The sequence below is a fragment of the Cyphellophora europaea genome (assembly GCF_000365145.1).
Source record: "Cyphellophora europaea CBS 101466 unplaced genomic scaffold supercont1.3, whole genome shotgun sequence".
NCBI classification, from domain to species: Eukaryota; Fungi; Ascomycota; class Eurotiomycetes; order Chaetothyriales; family Cyphellophoraceae; genus Cyphellophora; species Cyphellophora europaea.
This window is the reverse complement of record NW_008481809.1, coordinates 2,586,631-2,603,280: the sequence shown is the minus strand read 5'-3', so window position 1 is coordinate 2,603,280 and position 16,650 is coordinate 2,586,631. Positions and strand designations below refer to the sequence as shown.

Sequence of the window (16,650 nt, the reverse complement as noted above, 5' to 3'; positions counted from 1 at the left end):
TCATCCTCATCATTCTCGCTGCCGCCTTCATAGCACCCGCCGCTGCAAGTCCCATTCAGATCAATGACCACGCGGTCTCGGCTCCCGCCAATAGCAAGCTCGAGAAACGCCATCTCTGGACCTTCGTGTGCTACGCAAGAGACACGATGGCCCAACCGATAGAGGACATTGAGCTGTCACGGAGATGGTGAGTTGCCATGTGTCCCTTTTGCCTTGTGCGGATTTTCGCGCACAAGTTGAGTCTTGCTCTGAAAGTCATACTGATCAGTCCTCAATACAGCGTCGGCCCACCATACAAGTACTATTGTGATGCGTTAGTATTCCTCAGCAAACTTGGGTCGGAGCGGACGTGTGGCCTCTGTTGCTCTTCTAGTTTACTATCTCAACGCAATCTCGAAGTCACTTGTCAACAACACCGTTTCAAGCTTCTGCGGTACCGATGCAAGTTTACTGATTGCTCATAGGGACGGTGATTTTGATAGCCCATACGGAAAGAGCGACGAGCAGTGCAATAAGAACTGCAAATGCATTCAGCACTTCGCCAACCCCGCTCCGCTGTGTGTAGCATTCTTCGCGAAGACAGCAGCACCCTGTTTCTGACAAGTCTGTGCTCATGAGTAATGAACTGGGGCGGTAGCACACTGCATCACGGAAACGATGGTCTGGATGCCGCGTAAAGTGACAAGAAGCAAGACAAACGCTTGAGCTTGAGTGAGATGAAAGGCGTCCGAGTAGCTAAGGCCATAATCCTGAAGATATCTTGAGCTGGAGCTACATCAAGAAATGAGCAGACTGAAGTGTCACTTTGTCTCGTGGTGTCTCTACGAAACCCGCATTCTGTTCTGCCAGTCCCTAGTGATCCTGTGGAGTCGTTTCGTCGCATCGGCCAGTGACACACCGACAAGATGACGAAAGCCATGTCGTGAAATGGAAATCAAGTGGTCAATCATAGAGTCGGATGACTTGTACGACGATCACCAATGTCGTGGCTAAGTAAACGCCAAGCTACACCTGATCCTATTTCGAGACCAGGGTGCGATACAAGTACGGTACTGATACGGTTACGTCCGGGGGTGCCCCAGTTTCGAGCTTATGGGGGACCTGCCAAACGAGGATTAATTTTTGCGAGACACAGCCACCAGTCTACGATCTATACCCCATTTTGGCAGCCTCATTTCTTGCAGCCTGGAGGCTTGCCATGACAAAGACCCTAGCTGCATCATGACTCGGTATTTTGGGTAGCAAATCGCATTGCGGAGTTCCAACTCGGCGTCGTAAGCTGGCATAGCGAGCGACTACACTAGATGCTGCGTAACCACCACAGCAAGCCCGGCCGCGGGGGATCTGCGTATGCCTCTCATACAGCCAAGGGGAGTCGAAGCATATATTGGGCCTCGGATTCCAGGATGAAGTTGTTCTTCTCCCCATAACACTCGCTACTATGCATTTCCACAACAGCGCACCACCACAACACCAATACCAGCCATACTATGGCTCCCCTCACCCCCACCCACAACACAAACCCCCGGGAGGCTACGCCAGCCTGTACTACGGGGGTCCTCCACCTCAACCACAGTCCTTTCATCACCGGCCGCACAACCCATTTCATTCCCACACACCTCAATCAACACCATATACCCTCCTACTCGCACGCACCTCTCGCCGCAGCAGTAAGCGCGAAACGCTCACCTCAGCCAACATGCGCAACGCAACCCCACTCTTCGCCATCCACCACAAAGGCCACAGCCTCTCCTCCGAGCCAACGCTGAAACTCGTACGCAGCGACGGCCAACAGCTCGGCACCGCCAACTTCCACACCTTCTCCACGCGCATCGACCTGGCCCTCGGAGGTAATCACGGCGCCGCCCCTCCTCTCCTTAGCTACAAACCCACCCAACCCCTACCACCCGCCTGCACGCCACCAGGCCAGACCTGGCGCTGGGAAGTCGCAGCCATGGGCCCCAAGCGCGCGGTGGCGCGCCTCATCGCCACGCCCGACTCCGCCGGCAAGCGGTCATCGCGGTGGACCGGCCGGAAGTCGAAGGGTAAGGCGCCCCTGGGCGAAGTGGTGGCCGTGGTGTGGCTGGAGGACAAGCTGAAGAGCGGGCGCGTCGAGGTGCATCAGCCAGGGTTGCCGCAAAGCTTGTTTGAGCTGGTGGTGTTGAGTGCGGTGGCACAGATGGCGGAGATGCGGCGCAACGTCAAGGAGGGCAAGAAGCAGCTAAGCGCGGAAGCATTGGGGGCTTTGGGCGAATCGGTGGGGAACTGGGGCGATGCTTCTGGAGGGAGTGGAGGGGATGGCGGTGGTGGCGGAGGGGGAGATGGTGGTGGTGGCGGCGGAGCGGTCTAAGAACGAGAGGAGGTGCATTTCTGATACCATACTGTTGAAGCGATCAAGCTATTCGTGCCTCATACGAGGCAATAAAAACCGTTCATGACCCTACAGTCGGAAGGTGTTGTTAGGTTTACTAAGAGAGCAAGTAGAGAATGTCGGGCTCAAACTGTACTTGTATTTCTTCCTGCTCATGTTTAACCGACATTCACGCGTACCTTACGCCGCTCATCGGACCTCAAGCTTTTGCCGCCTTCACGGCTGGCACTTCCTCATCTACTTCCAAAATATTCGGGATGGGCCCTACCGGCGTGATGCTGTGCGGGTTGATCCTGTCTTCTCGTTAGCCAACCGACATCCCCATCGACCATACAAAATCCTGTGGAAAACCTACTGCCTGTGACTCTTGGTATAGTGTCCTTTGATATGCTCGAACTCGGTCGTCTCTCCAAACGCCGGCACCTTCCAATACAGCTCTCGGAGCCACTTGTGCAGGGCAGGGTAGCCCGACCTGATGTCGCGGATGTTACACTTGAAGTGCTGCACATAGACTGGATCGAAACGAACGATCGTGGTGAACAGCCGCACGTCCGCCTCGGTGATGTCCTTGCCGTAGTAATACGGCGCGGCGTTCTTGGCCAGGTGCTCCTCCGCGCGGTCCAGAGATTTGAAGAGCTGTGTCACGGCCTTTTCGTATGCGTCCTGGGCGGTGGCGAAGCCGGACTTGTAGACCCCGTTGTTGATGTCATTGTAGGTCCACTCGTTGGTCTCTTCGATCTGGGACTTTAACGAGACGGGCAGTAGATGGACATTGCGGTACTTTTCGTCGATGATGTCGTCGAATGCGCTGTAGAACATGCGGATGATTTCCGCGGATTCATTGGAGACGATGGTCTTCTGCTTCTTATCGTACAGAGTTGGAACGGTGAAGCGGCCAGAGTAATCCGGGTTGACCGAGAAGTAAATGTCGCGTAGGTGCGTGAAGTCGGGATGGAGCGGGTCTGGGTGTGTTTCCCCGGGAACTTTCTCATCAGAGCGTGCGAAGCGCCAGCCTGTGGGGTGTCAGAGCACGTCCCCGAACAGAACAGCGGGCCAGACCTTTCTCTAGCATCTCCCAGTGCACCGAGGTATAGGGAATAATGTCTTCTAAACCTTTCAATTTGCGGACGATGAGTGTCCGGTGAGCTATGGAGTCAGTACGAGCCCTTTTGGTTCGGCGTGCCACTTACCCCACGGACAAGCATAGCTAACGTAAAGGTGATAGCGGTCTTTCTCCGCCGGGAATTGGGCGTCAGGCTTGTTCTCGATCCAGTTACGGAACTGCGATTGCTGCCGCTGGAAGGAACCATCCTTGCCAGCCCAGTTCAGGATGTCGTCTTTCTTATCCTGGAAGACGTTTAGCACGGCCGTCAAGGAGATGATGCAGAAGACGGGGATGATGATGTAGGATCGTACCATAGTGGAGTTCGATAATGCACGTGTTGGCGTGCGACGGGCAGGTTGGAGATGCGAGATATACTGCGAAGCACGGGACAGCACTCTGGACATAGATGCACCTTTGACCAACGACTCGTGGAAGCAGGAAGCGTTGTCTTATGATGTCGAGAAATGCTTTTCTCGTACTACACCCAAGCCGGAACGCACTTCCACGATGTTGTCATTAATTGGTTGGAGTCGCTGACTAAGGTAGGAGGACAGTGATCCACGGACTCTTTTCGGTGCGTTGCAAGTCTTGGGCTGACTAACGGCTCTGTAATTCTTGACCTCTAGAACATCATGTCTTGTCCATCTATGCCAGACCTATGTGCCTACGTTCTCTTGGACTCCCCAAACGCCGTGGATATTTCTATTCACTTCTTGTACTTGACCATCACGTACGGAATCTCGACGTCTTCCTCCGTGGTATCTTCCGCCGTAACCTCAAAGATGATGTTCTTCTGGTGCTCTGGGATGGGCTTACGGCTGATGGTCTCAAGCAATTTGCTCATCTTCAGAGGCATCCGATCCTTCAACTTGCTCGGTGCGTAGAAGCTAGCGTAGAGTAAGCTAACACCAGAGCTGACCATCGATATGGTCAAACCCTTGTCTTCGAACCACTTGATGAACTCGGTCAGAGTGATGTCGTCCACCTCAAAACGATCCCAAAGCTTGTCGATGGTCACCTCGCCATTCTTGCCCTGGTAGGTGCCCTTGGGGCTCGCAATAGGCTCGCTGAAGCCGAAGAAAGGCAACGCTAAATTGATGAAGCCGTTCTTGTATTGCTCGAGATCATCCTTGCCATCAATGACTTTGTAAAGCTCGAGAATGACCAAGCCAGTCACCAGCGCAGTAGTGGTGGCGATGGCTGGGATGATCTTACCGGCAATAAACTTGGTCTTGTGCCGATCCGCGACCGCAATCTCGTAGTTGAGTGCTCGCAGGTTGCTGGCAGCAGTGATGAAGTCAATGTGGTGGTTGGTGTCGTCATCCTTCTCAAACTCAACGACATTCAGGCGGAATGTAGGAAGAGATTTGGGACTAGGTAGCGCTTCAATGATTTTGTTTAGCTCCTCAGCATCGTCAGCAAAGGTAGGAGCAGGTCCATTGGGATCGGGCTCCTTGTCGTCGGCCTGAATCTTGACGTTGGCGTCGGGTCTGAATTCAGGGATGATCATGCTGCCGATCACCTTCGCATAGTCCTCGGAAGTCAACTTCGGCACCTTGATCCCGTAATTGTAAGCGCGAAGGTTCGCACCAGCGATAACGAAAGCCATATGTGTTTCGTCAGAGGTGTCAAAGTTGAGTGGAGTTGGTGCGCGCTTGGGACCAGACCAGAACTGGGCACCGGTAGAGGTCTTGGAATCCTTGGGGAAGTTGTACAGAAGTTGAGCAATGGCATTGTGGTATTGCTTTTGGAACTGGTTGCGAGCCCACGCAATGCAGTCCTCGAAGGTCTCGGGCTTCTCGTCGACCAGGAAGTCCTTCAAGCTGTCCAGGATCTGCTTCTCATTGCCCTGCTGCCTAAGTGTCGTATTGATGTAGTCGGGTTGGGAGAGGTACAAATTGACAGTCTCGGGGGGACCAACGAAGAATGACTGGAAAAGATCGCGAGCCCATGCAATAGTGTGCTCAATCTTGTTGGGGAAGCTTCGAAGGGTACACATGGGGAAGGACTGCTCAGGAGGGTCCTGAGAACTGGAGTATGACTCAGTAAGGCGAGGAAGAACAACTTGAGTGTTGCCTTTGGTGCCGAGAGTACCGCTCTCAAGTAACGGCTTCAGGTGGAAGACACACTTGCGGTCAACGTATGTACGAGCCTCAACATTGTCCAACGCATTGGTGACGATGTCGAGACCGTTCCAAAAGCCCTCGTTGAAGATATCCTCCGAATCAGGACCAACGCGATCCGTCAAGGTCGTGATCTTGCCCTTCAGGTCGGGATTCATGGCCTGGACTGCAGCTGCCGCACATTCGCTCTTGTTCTTGCCAACGTCCTTAGGTCTGAAAAGGAATTGACGGTTCAGATTGCTCTTCTCAATCGAGTCGTTATCGGTGACGATGATTGACCCATCGGGGCCAGCGCCGAGGCCGATCATAGCATAGTTTTTCAGCATCTCACACCCAATCGCACCTGCACCGACCAGGAAGTTCTTGACGTTTGAGATCTTCTCCTGGTATTCCTTGCCAAACACTGCAACCTGGCCGTCATATCGAGTGCCAGCGGGCTTACAGAGCTCCTCCGATCGCTTTACCGATGCAGGCAGGGATTCCAAAGAATCAAGGTATAGCCACTGTTGAATAGGATTGAACTTTCCCGAGACGGACTTGAGCACTTCTTGGGCCGTAAGACCGCCAAAGAAAGCAGCCATTGGGCTCAGATCACCCTGGGCTTGATAGCTGAGTTCCTTGATTAGCTTTTCATCAAGCTCAACCTTGGTCTCCTCGGCAAGCTTCTGAGAAAACGCGAAGACCTCATTCGCATCGCTGTCATTGTGGGGGCGAGGGAATTGGCCGTCGTGCTCGGCGGCGAAGTTATGGAGAGCCTGGATGCCAACATGTAGTTGTGCAGGCCGGTCGAATTTGGCAAAATCTGAAATCAAGAATTCGGGCTTCTTGAGCTGGGAGGAGAATGATTCGAAGTTAAGAACTTTGGGCATCTTGACTTGAGAGAACAGCCCACCGCCCTGATACGTACCCAGGCCGGACACGTCGCCAATGGAGAAGGAGTAAGGGCCCTTGACAGTAATCTTGCGCGGTGCAGCGCCGTTGAGGCCATCCATGCCTTTGATCTCAGCGAATTCGACATAGTCGCCATCCTCAAGACCGTGTCTCGTTTCGTCTAGCGCAGAAACTAGGCCAGATTCATTAATATCTGCAACGATGCCGCTGATGGGATTCTCGCCCGTCACATCACCAACTGCGAAATTCTTCCCAAAGTCCGTGAAGATGTAGCCGAAAAGGCCAAAAGTATCCGCAATGACGAGGAAGATGCCCTTGTCGTGACAGTACTCCGAGATGAAGAGCTGATCTTTCAATGTCGTAGCAGTGAGGACTACCACCTGAAACTTGTCAAGCTGGCTGAGGTTCTTCGTGATCGAGTCAGTCTCCAGGATAGAGACGGGTGTGTAGTTGTTGAGCTCGGCGACTCTCGGAGCCGTCACTTTGTCTCGCGGCTTGCCAACATCTTCAGGGTGGAGGAAGAATTGTGAAGAGAGGTCTGAGATCGCGGCCGGAGTAGGATCGTAGAGAGTGAGGGACTTGACGCCAGCAAGAGCGATGTTCTTTGCCACTTCGACACCAAGACCCTTGAGACCAACGATGAGCACATTTGAAGCACCCATGCGTTTCATAGCCTCGTGACCCAGAACGTAGAGTTGTCTGCTGTAGAGTGATTCATCAATCTCGCCATTCTGGAGCTGCTGAATCGCCGCCCCAGGATTGTCAACATCCATAACGGCGTCCGTCATGACTTTTTTCTCTGGCCGTGAGAGTTCTTCGTTTGAGGCCTTTCTTTTGCTGCCGGCCTTGGATATAGTCGGTGACTCTGCGTGAGGCGAAATGGTGATCGTGGCCTTGCCTTGACGCAAGACCGACGAGTGAAGTGGAGTGTGAGGTGGGATGGTATGGAGAGAGCACGCTCTCGCAGATGTGGAAGAGAGGAAGGAATGTAAGATGCAAACGCAAACAAATCAACGCAGGCAGCAGGACTAGGTCTGAGTCAAGGATACCAAGCAAGAAAGTTCGCGAAGTGGCAGTGATGAGAAAGGCCTTTTGGTTTGCAGTCCCTAGAACCAGTGATGCAATGCCGCCTGAACCGCAGCCTTGTGCCGCCTGACAAATATTGTTTCGGCCTCGGAGGGTGCAGTCGATGCAGACTACAGCGGGGGCAAGAATCGCACTTTCCTTGGTGGGGATGCAAGCGAGTTGGACAGCGGGCTGTCGACGCTCCTGCAACGACTTAGTCAAGCTCGACAAGCTCGACTTAGCTGCACACGAAAATGATGGCTGTTGTAAGTTGTAGACGGTGAGAAGCTGGCTACCCAGTCACTCAGAGCTCTGCCTCGTCGCGTGTCGCGTCGAAACTACCCCTCCATTCACTGTGCTCGTGTCTTTCAATGTGTCGGTACGAGTTGCTCGGCCGCCTCATTCTGTTCTGCCAGCCCTCCCACAAGCTGCCACTTTCCTCAAATCCTCATGTTGCCTCTGAGAAGACCGACAACATCCGACATTCGAGTTCGCAATGCTACACGAGATCCTCTTATCCCTGTCCGGGTACCAATCAGAAATCTTCGAGAAGGTGAAGAATACGGAACATCATGTTGAGGGCATCCACAACTTTACATCTGAGCCCGAACGAGCGATGCTGGAGACTCTGGCGCATATCGCACAGTTGCATATCGACATTAAGCAAATTGCAGCCCGGATTGCCAGCGATCACTCTTCCGTAGTTTGTCGTGGTGTAGCATCCGCCATCTTAGATGTCCACTTAGCTGCGTTCAGGAAGAAGATCATCCAAGTTGAGCATTCGATACTCAGACAAGACTCCTCTTACGTGGGCGGCTATGGGATTGTACCACTGAGCACTGTGGTTTCAGATTTCGCGCCATGGACAAGACCCCTTGAGTGGCTGCTGAAGGTAACACGAGTGGCCGGTCGCCAATCTGAGCAAGAGTCAGCGAAAGGGTATTGCACTGGCAATGAGATGCTAGACTTCTTACATTCCGAGACTCACACGGGGTACGCTGATGTCGAAGAATTGGCGGTAAGTCTGTTGATCACAGCTCAAAAAATGTGGATGAGATCTGTTGCGTCTTGGATCTTGTACGGCAGGCTCCCTACCTTGGGTACGGGCGACTTTTTCATTCAGCAGAACCCAAACCGCACGAGTGTCGTCGACGACTACATCCTAGACCGGACGTTGGTGCCCAGGTTCGTCTCGCGTTCGAGCGCCGAGTCGATGTTGGCAATTGGAAATGCGTTGTGTCAGCTTCAAGTGCAGAATCGTGGCACAAGGGGCAGCCAGACCATGGCACTCTTGCCCAAGCATCTCCGAATATTGGAAACTCTCGAGTACCCTCTGAATCAGTCCATTTTACAGCTCGCGGTGGAAGAGATTGACTGCTCAATATCGCAGAATGTTTTGTCTGAGATTGTGCCCCTTCATCAAATCCTCGGCGTACTCGACGTTGTGCACCGCTTCATGCTATTAAGCAACGGCGAGTTCGCTACAGCGCTGATTGAGCATGCGGGAGACAAGATCAGGTTGCGGCAGACTGCTCCAGCTGTCAAGCCTGCCCGGAAGGTCGGCCGGATTGACGACCTCACTATCACGGACGCAGAACTCAACAGTATTCTGACCAAGTCGTGGGATGAGTTAGCTGCACTCCAAACCGGCCAAGCTGTTGACGACGAGACTTTCAACTTAGCTCGCGGCATGTTAGCACTGCACGGTATTCAGGAAGGAGAGCGACACTTCATCCCTCTCGCAACATTGATGCCAAATGCTACAGTCCTGGATCTCAAGCTTGCAGTCGACTCAACACTCAAGCTCTTCCTCTCTCCAGCCGACCTGCGCTCCTATGCGGCAATAAATGCTTACTTGCTGTCCATCAGACGTACCGAACTGCATCTGTCACATCTCTGGAAGCTCACGCCCCAACGCCGCTGCTATCCTACGCCCTTTGGACCCCCCATCAGCGCAAGCCCTTATGGGCAATCCGCACTTGCGAGTCGTCGGACCCGCGAGCAAGCTCGGTCCACGGCCATGCGTCGGCACTGGGCGACCGCTTCCAAAGCCCTCTTTGTTGTCAACGAGCTGGATGCCTACCTCCATGGTGAAGTGATCCGCAACAGCTGGGATCATTTCCAGGGCTGGCTGCAGGAGGGTTCGCGGCCCAGCTCCTCACGCAGTGGCTCGCGACCAGGCACAGCATCGTCTGCCAAAACTGCATCCACAGGCCTCAGCAGATCGAAGCAAATGAACGATCCACGGACGTTGGCAAAGGGACATCATACGTTTCTGTCGGCCTTGTACAGCGGACTGCTACTCAACAACGCTGAGTTTGTGAAGGCACTGAGGGAGCTCTTGAATAGTGTGGATCACTACATCGCGTTGTTTTCAAGACTGTCGTCCATTTGGTCAGGACTAGACTTGCAAGAAGACGAAGGCGTCGTGGATGCCTTTAGTAACTACAAGGAGGAGGAGCGGACAGTCTTGGCTGAGACAACGAGAAGCAGAATTATCATCGAAGAAGGGGTTGGAGTATTGGTCGAGAGACTGAAAGATGCGGAAAGAAAGCGAGATGCAGAGGGACCTATTGGTGCGATGGATGGGTTGGACCTGCATGCAGCCAGCGTGTTCATTCCGTGGAAAGGGAGGAACATGGAGCGCTTGATCATGAAATTGGACTACTTAGCCGGTGCTCACGCGCAGGATGTGCAAGAAAAGCTGGTGGACGATATTATTGACGACTGATGCGTTGACTGTTCGGTTGATCTTTTCAGAGCGCGGCGCTTGGGAGGACGATGACCACGTCTGTATAAGCTACGGGACAAGAGACTATGAAGGGAATGAATCTGCAAGCTTCATTAGCATCGTGCCTTTTGCTTTGAGCAGATTCCAAGCGAATTGCGCGAAGAGCGGATCAGTAAAGCCGAGTTACCGCATCCCCGCCCAGCTTCCTATGCCTTCCCTTCCTGGTTCCAAAACGGAACCATTCGGTTCAAACAAAGGACGCCAAACACGGTACCTCCCATCTCCCGGTCTTGATCAGCCTCTCCACAACCATCGTCCTCGCCGCCGGGCTATCCTTCTGGCCTCACCAAACGGTTCTTCACAGAGTGAAGGCGAGAGACGTGACGAGAAGGGTGAGCTAGCGGGGTCCGGTATCGGGAAGAGCGGCAAGATGGGTGTGGGAAGGAAGTGCCCACCGACCCCGAAGGGTTGTCCCGCTCCCGGGGGAGGAGATAGTGAGGAAGGGTATTGGAGAATGGATAGACTTGTGTCATCATATGAGGGCAATGGGATGAGTGGTGATTCGACTTACGATTTGGACTCGGTGTGATAGTTGGATCGAGGACGGCGGTTTCATTCTGTGGCTTGCCAAAGTCAGTGTGATGCGGAAGGGTGTCAAAGCGTGATAAAGCGTGAAATGGTGATGAAGTCAGATATGGTAAGCTTGGTAGGGTTATCTTCAAGGGGTATCAGAAGCAGAACTGATATTGAAAAGGTTTGATCATCATAAAAGGTACCATTGAGAAATGGTGAGAGCAGAGAAACTGACCATGAACTTGTCCAGGATCGGGAAGGAGACAACAAAATGATGATCTACCTTCAAATCGTTAGTAGACGTTCAAGACCAAGTGAATGCGATGAAGACTGAAGGTGTATCGATGAATCAGATGGTAGTGCATGTTTAGTTCCATGGCTCATGGTGTTGTCGCCGGGATCTAGGTATGAGAAATTTCCTCATGGAAGAATTTATGGGACATGATGGGTAGAATACTCACATAGTTAGCATGTGCAGACAGGCGTGTTAAGAACACGAAAGAGAAATCCCAGTACAATTCAAAGGGTAGGTCGAATTCAGACATAAACCCGTAAATGTGATGAAAGGCAGAAGTGCAAACTTCAGCAAGAATCAAAGCTTCGGAAAATCGCGCCAAGCATTTCATAGCGGATTGATGATTTTCCGCTCCGCCTACCAAAACGATTGGGGAGACCTGGCAGACTCAGATTCTTTCTCCGTCAAGCATCATGCACAGCAAGAAGGCAAGGTTATACTGAAGGTAGGTCTAGAGTCTATCTGCTCCGCATTGGACTGCTCAGCTCCTGAATTACAGCTGCTCAACCATGTCCTGTATTTGCTGCGGCATCTTACGTCTAGACTCTCCCAACACGGCGGTCTTGAGCAGGTCCTCCTTCAGGATCTTCTCCTTGAACTGCTCCAACTCTTCCAGATTCCATGTTGCATCCACGTATCGCCCTGACAGATAGCTTGCCTTGGGAGTCGAAAGATACACAGCAGTCAGAGCGGCCAATTCCGGTGTATCGACATAGAAAGCCTTCATGAAGTCCGCACTGAGGCTTGTGATGTCGGTGTCAGCAACACCACCTGGATGGTAAGCTATAACCTGGACGCCCAAACGCGTAGCCTCGGCGGCAGCATACTCGGTAAGTCTGTTCAAAGCCGTCTTTGGCGCACCATATGATGTTGCCTCAGGGAGAATGAGGTTACTGCCGATACTGCTAAGATTCACAATGGCGCGTGTTGGAGTGGCTGGTCGCTCTTCCGGAATCGCGAGAGAACGCAGAAAAGCGCGTGTAGTAAGGTAAGGGCTCTTGACCATGACTTGCCAATCGGCCCACCATTCCTCTGGGTCACTGTTCCTGAGGGAAGCCTTGGATCTGACGGTTCCTTGAGAGTTGACCAATACATCGAGGGTGATATCTGCTGCGGCGATCTCGGCGAAGAGCTTGTCTACGCTGGCAGTATCTGCAGCATCACAAGGGACCGCGAGTACATTGGTCTTTGGGAACGAGGAGTTGACGAGATCCTTCACGACCTGGAGGTTTGCGACTCGTCGGCCGGCGATGATGACATTTGTGGCGCCTGTCTGGGCAAAAGCAACTGCGGCGGCTTTTCCAATACCACTCCCGGCCCCGACGACGAGAACAGATCGAGAAGTGGAAGCGTTGGCTAGGCCTGAGGAAGCGGAGATGAAAGGGTAGACGTCATGGTACTGCGACTGAACGAGACTGAATTCCGCCATGTCTGGTGTGCTATGTTGACTTGTAAGTCAATAGCAACACCTACGTCGGCCATGGCCTGGCACTTATATACACATCGTCCGCAAAACCTCCATATGGGATCTAATGACATGCTGTGGCCGCTAATCTACTATGGAAACACGACCTGGGTAGAAAGTGCAAAGTCCGTAAAAGCCTGCCCGAAATCTTGAGAGGCCACCGAAGCCCGTCGGCTTGACTGAGCAAGCCAATCAAAGATTTACGGTTCAGGAAATGCACTAATGCAGTTGCGAGGTCCAATTAGAAGCAACCTAGTAGCGAGTCGACCACTCAGCATGTATCTGTTCAAATGCCACACCTTACCTGAACACTGTTTCAACTTTGATGCCCTTGAACACCAGGCCTTGATTGCAGCAAGACGGAGACTCTGAGACCGGACTTAAAGCGTGCGAATATCAACGTCTTGGGCCTTCCTAAGGTTACACTCTTTGTCTCCGTTTCGCGGGAGGCCGGCGAGAGGCGAATTGGGACAAGCCTATCATGACCTGGCTGTGAATGAGCTAGGAAAACGCACACGGTTTGGATGAGATATGATATCCTCGATAGGAGCGTCACCCAATGCGATATTCTCAAATCTTTCCAGGACGACTTGCCAAGATCTGAGCAGAGAAAGCAGCAACCAGCTGGAGTCCTCTAGTACACTGCAGTATTTCGTAGGATCAAGCGTCCTTGAGGTGGATCACCCCGATACGCGGAAATTTTGAACTGAGGACGATATTACTAAATGAAGGGACTACTGCTAGGTTGTCTGGGGCTGGCTTAGTCGGCTCTCATCCGCATCTCTCGCTGACCTACCTGCCTACTCACCACACTTGGTTTTCCTCCGTTCAGTGCACTGTACGCAGCTGGCCACTTAATCGACGCGACACAATCCTTGCAATCGTAATACCGGAGGAGTCAAGCCTCTGATAGTTATGGACAGGATCAAAAGAGGTTACCGTATACGGTAAGTGGCCTGCCGTTTCAGGAGATGTTCAGCTTTCGGCGGCGCGGCGCCTGGACACGTTAACCACTCGGCCATCCTTCCAAGACTGTGAAGTGCAACCTCGCAAGGCTGCATCCCGATCGCTTACTAGCTCTGATTGGTTGAATCGCCATATCTGGCAGCCTTGCGAGTCTTAGACTTCAATTCAAAAGTAGTTGGGTCTGGGTTCAAACAGATGATCGACAACTGCTTTGTTCCCACATTAGAGCCTGGCAGCAATGGTATCGACGCCCGATCCGCCATCGGGCGCCTCTACTCCTCGATTTGTGTCGCAAGCCGCAACGGCTGAGGATTTACTCAAGTCGCAGACCGTGGGCCTCGTTCACCTAGCAGAATTCCGAAAGAGACGCGCGGATGTTTTAGACCAGAAGGAACGGCAGCTTCAGGAGAGTGGTCGGAGTGGGAGTAACACGCCTGGTGTGGAGGGAGATGATGGGTGCGTCATTGCTGTGCGATCGTATCGAGGGCGGAACTAACGGACAAAGTACAGTGCCCTGACTCCAAATTCGGACCTACCACCGACAAAGAAGAAAAAGAAGGCTCGAAAACTACTTTCATATGACGACGATGATAATGTCGACGAACCAGAACCTGTCAAAGGCAAGAGTGCGGTGGGCAAGTCAGAGGGTAGCAGAGCGCCGAAGAAGGCCATGCCTAACCCGAACTCAGTATTGCCAGCGCCGAAAGCTATGACTAAGGCAGCGATAGCCGCGGAAGCTGAAGAACGTGAGCGGCTACGAAAGGATTTCCTCGAGATGCAAGAGAAAGTCAAAAATGCCGAAATCGCCATTCCATTTGTGTTCTACGATGGCGCCAATATCCCCGGTGACGTTGTCAGGATCAAGAAGGGCGACCCCATATGGCTCTTTCTCGAGCGGGCACGTAAGATCGCCGCTGAAAAGGGCGTGCAAGGTAGCGGTGCTGCAGCGGGAGGCATGAACTCGCAGGACAGTAAAAAACAGTGGGCTCGGGTTGGCGTGGACGACTTGATGTGCGTAAGGGCGGGCGTCATTGTGCCGCATCACTACGACTTCTACTATTTCATCGCAAATAAGACGCAGGACCCAGCCAGAGATGGCAAGTTATTGTTCGATTACAAAGGAACCGCAGAGACATATGTCACAGAAGAAGCGCCGCTTCTGAGAGTCCCGGGCCAGGAGAAGCTGGAAGGCAGTGACAGTGACCCAACGTATACCAAAGTGGTCGATCGGAGATGGTACGAGAAGAACAAGCACATCTTCCCAGCATCGACATGGAAAGAGTTCAAAGTGGGCAAGGATTTTGAGGAGGGCGCGAAGCAACGAAAGGATGCTGAGGGTAATGCTTTCTTCTTTTCATGAAGTTTGGATTCATCGCCCTCAGTGCGTGGGAATGACATCGGAAACCGCGACGCCGGTATTCAAGATCTTACGAAGGTGCAAGCGCTTCTGCCAAGCTCACTTCGTGTCTCGTGTCTCTTTCAGACTACTTGTGACCATAGTCGGCCATTGAATGCCTCGAGCCAATCCTGCAACAACAGACAAGCATCACCATGACGGAACAGCCACTGCGATGCAACAATCAGATTGGAGGATATTGCAGGAATCAGTTGGTGGATGAGGCTGTTGTAACAACCTGCTCGTGAGTTTGGTAGCTTGGAGCAGTTTACACCACAGCTGACACTTCCAGGCATATCTTCTGTCTTGATTGTGCTACCAAAACTCGCTTCGCCAACGCTGCGCTTCACGAACGATCTTGCCCAGTCTGCCAGACTGCTCTGCCGAATCATGATGATGCCGTACAAGCCCGACTTTCGCCCAGCGAAGACTACAAGACAAGCGTGCTCAGTGGTCTTGATCCAAACACCATCATGGAGTGTGCCGGTCGAGCCCTGGCTTTTTGGACTTATCAAACGACGCAAGAAATGTAGGCGTCAACGAGTGAGCAACCTGGCAGCACTAAAGATGACAGCCTCTACCAAGAACATATGGGCAAACAGCTCAAGGACAAGTATGGCCAGCTGAATTCCGCGATGGACAAAATCATTAATGAAGCCAACACTGAGATATCAACCTTGCAAAACAAGGTCTCGGGTATGTCTCACCTTTCTCACCGTCATCCGTGCTAACTTTCTAGCCATGTCTCTTGACCAGCGAGCTATCCAAGAGAAGTACGATGACCTTGTCAATTTGTACCGTGACAAAAGCAAAAGGTGTGCACAGGCACAGCAGCTCTACGATACTCTGAAGAAAAAATTCATGCTCCGAGACGTCGAGACAGCTGCATCTGAGAATGTCACCCAGACGCTGCAATCAATTGTCCACCAAAGCAGACCACGCACTGATCAAGAATACTCCGTTCCCAGGCTATCGTACTCTAGCGCTGCTGGTCAGAATGTTCAAAGAAGTGAGCTCCTACAGCCAGACCTTCTGGGGACAGACCTGAGACCTGTGAACTATGCCGCTCGCCGGAGCAGTGAAGCTGGACGAGGCAACGATGAAATGGCCCCTCCTTTGCGTCCTGTTGCGAATCGGAATGGTAAGCTGATGCTACTGCTAAGTTCCCTCGCGTGCTAATGAACGAAGCCAAACCAACCGCCCCCGATACGCCGCTGCAGAAAACTACACTGTCCCTTCAAGGTCGAGCTACGATCAATCGATCTCAAATCCCGGTCAGTACTCGACCTGATGCTCGTTTCAACGTTCAGAACGTTGGCTCCATCAGACACGGCGTTCATGGCGAGGGCTTCGATCGCGCCAAAGCTAGCACTCCTCGCGGATTTGGTATGCTTCATGGAATGAGAGTTGGCAGAGCCGAAACTGCTGATGGACAAGCCATGGAGTCAAGACTATTGAGATCCGACGGCATGTACTGAAAAGAGTAGCGAAAGCAAGGATACAAGTACGTGCACCAGCATCGCCTGCCGTTGTGTGAGACGGAAGGTCATGGGCGGCTCCTAAAATCCACTGAGAAATATCAGCAGTATAAGGCAGTACTTCAACAACTTGGTCTCCTTCTTAATACCTGTCCTAAGGAGGTGAAGGATGTGAAAGAAGAGAAGGACTG

At 52.6% G+C, this 16,650-nt stretch overlaps 6 protein-coding genes across 6 annotated transcripts; 3 read left to right on the top strand and 3 right to left on the bottom strand.

Annotated features, from left to right (window-relative positions):
- Positions 1–1,699: 1,699 nt before the first annotated feature.
- On the top strand, positions 1,700–2,350 carry HMPREF1541_03901 (uncharacterized protein; the record flags this gene model as incomplete). Its single annotated transcript, XM_008718249.1, has 1 exon — positions 1,700–2,350. One exon carries the CDS (start codon positions 1,700–1,702, stop codon positions 2,348–2,350), a length of 651 nt encoding a protein of 216 aa, XP_008716471.1.
- A 220-nt stretch (positions 2,351–2,570) lies between these two features.
- On the bottom strand, positions 2,571–3,790 carry HMPREF1541_03900 (uncharacterized protein; the record flags this gene model as incomplete). Its single annotated transcript, XM_008718248.1, has 4 exons — positions 2,571–2,664; positions 2,727–3,384; positions 3,431–3,517; positions 3,562–3,790. The coding sequence occupies 4 exons, from the start codon at positions 3,788–3,790 to the stop codon at positions 2,571–2,573; spliced, it is 1,068 nt and encodes a 355-aa protein (XP_008716470.1).
- Positions 3,791–4,182: 392 nt separating this feature from the next.
- HMPREF1541_03899 (uncharacterized protein) lies at positions 4,183–7,278 on the bottom strand (the record flags this gene model as incomplete). Its single annotated transcript, XM_008718247.1, has 1 exon — positions 4,183–7,278. One exon carries the CDS (start codon positions 7,276–7,278, stop codon positions 4,183–4,185), a length of 3,096 nt encoding a protein of 1,031 aa, XP_008716469.1.
- Positions 7,279–8,051: 773 nt separating this feature from the next.
- Positions 8,052–10,286, top strand: HMPREF1541_03898 (uncharacterized protein; the record flags this gene model as incomplete). Its single annotated transcript, XM_008718246.1, has 1 exon — positions 8,052–10,286. The coding sequence occupies one exon, from the start codon at positions 8,052–8,054 to the stop codon at positions 10,284–10,286; it is 2,235 nt and encodes a 744-aa protein (XP_008716468.1).
- A 1,361-nt stretch (positions 10,287–11,647) lies between these two features.
- HMPREF1541_03897 (uncharacterized protein) lies at positions 11,648–12,583 on the bottom strand (the record flags this gene model as incomplete). Its single annotated transcript, XM_008718245.1, has 1 exon — positions 11,648–12,583. The coding sequence occupies one exon, from the start codon at positions 12,581–12,583 to the stop codon at positions 11,648–11,650; it is 936 nt and encodes a 311-aa protein (XP_008716467.1).
- A 1,240-nt stretch (positions 12,584–13,823) lies between these two features.
- Positions 13,824–16,459, top strand: HMPREF1541_03896 (uncharacterized protein; the record flags this gene model as incomplete). The annotated part of the gene is made up of 8 exons (XM_008718244.1): positions 13,824–14,041; positions 14,096–14,922; positions 14,968–15,020; positions 15,086–15,225; positions 15,274–15,510; positions 15,556–15,677; positions 15,721–16,122; positions 16,170–16,459. The coding sequence occupies 8 exons, from the start codon at positions 13,824–13,826 to the stop codon at positions 16,457–16,459; spliced, it is 2,289 nt and encodes a 762-aa protein (XP_008716466.1).
- Positions 16,460–16,650: the final 191 nt, after the last annotated feature.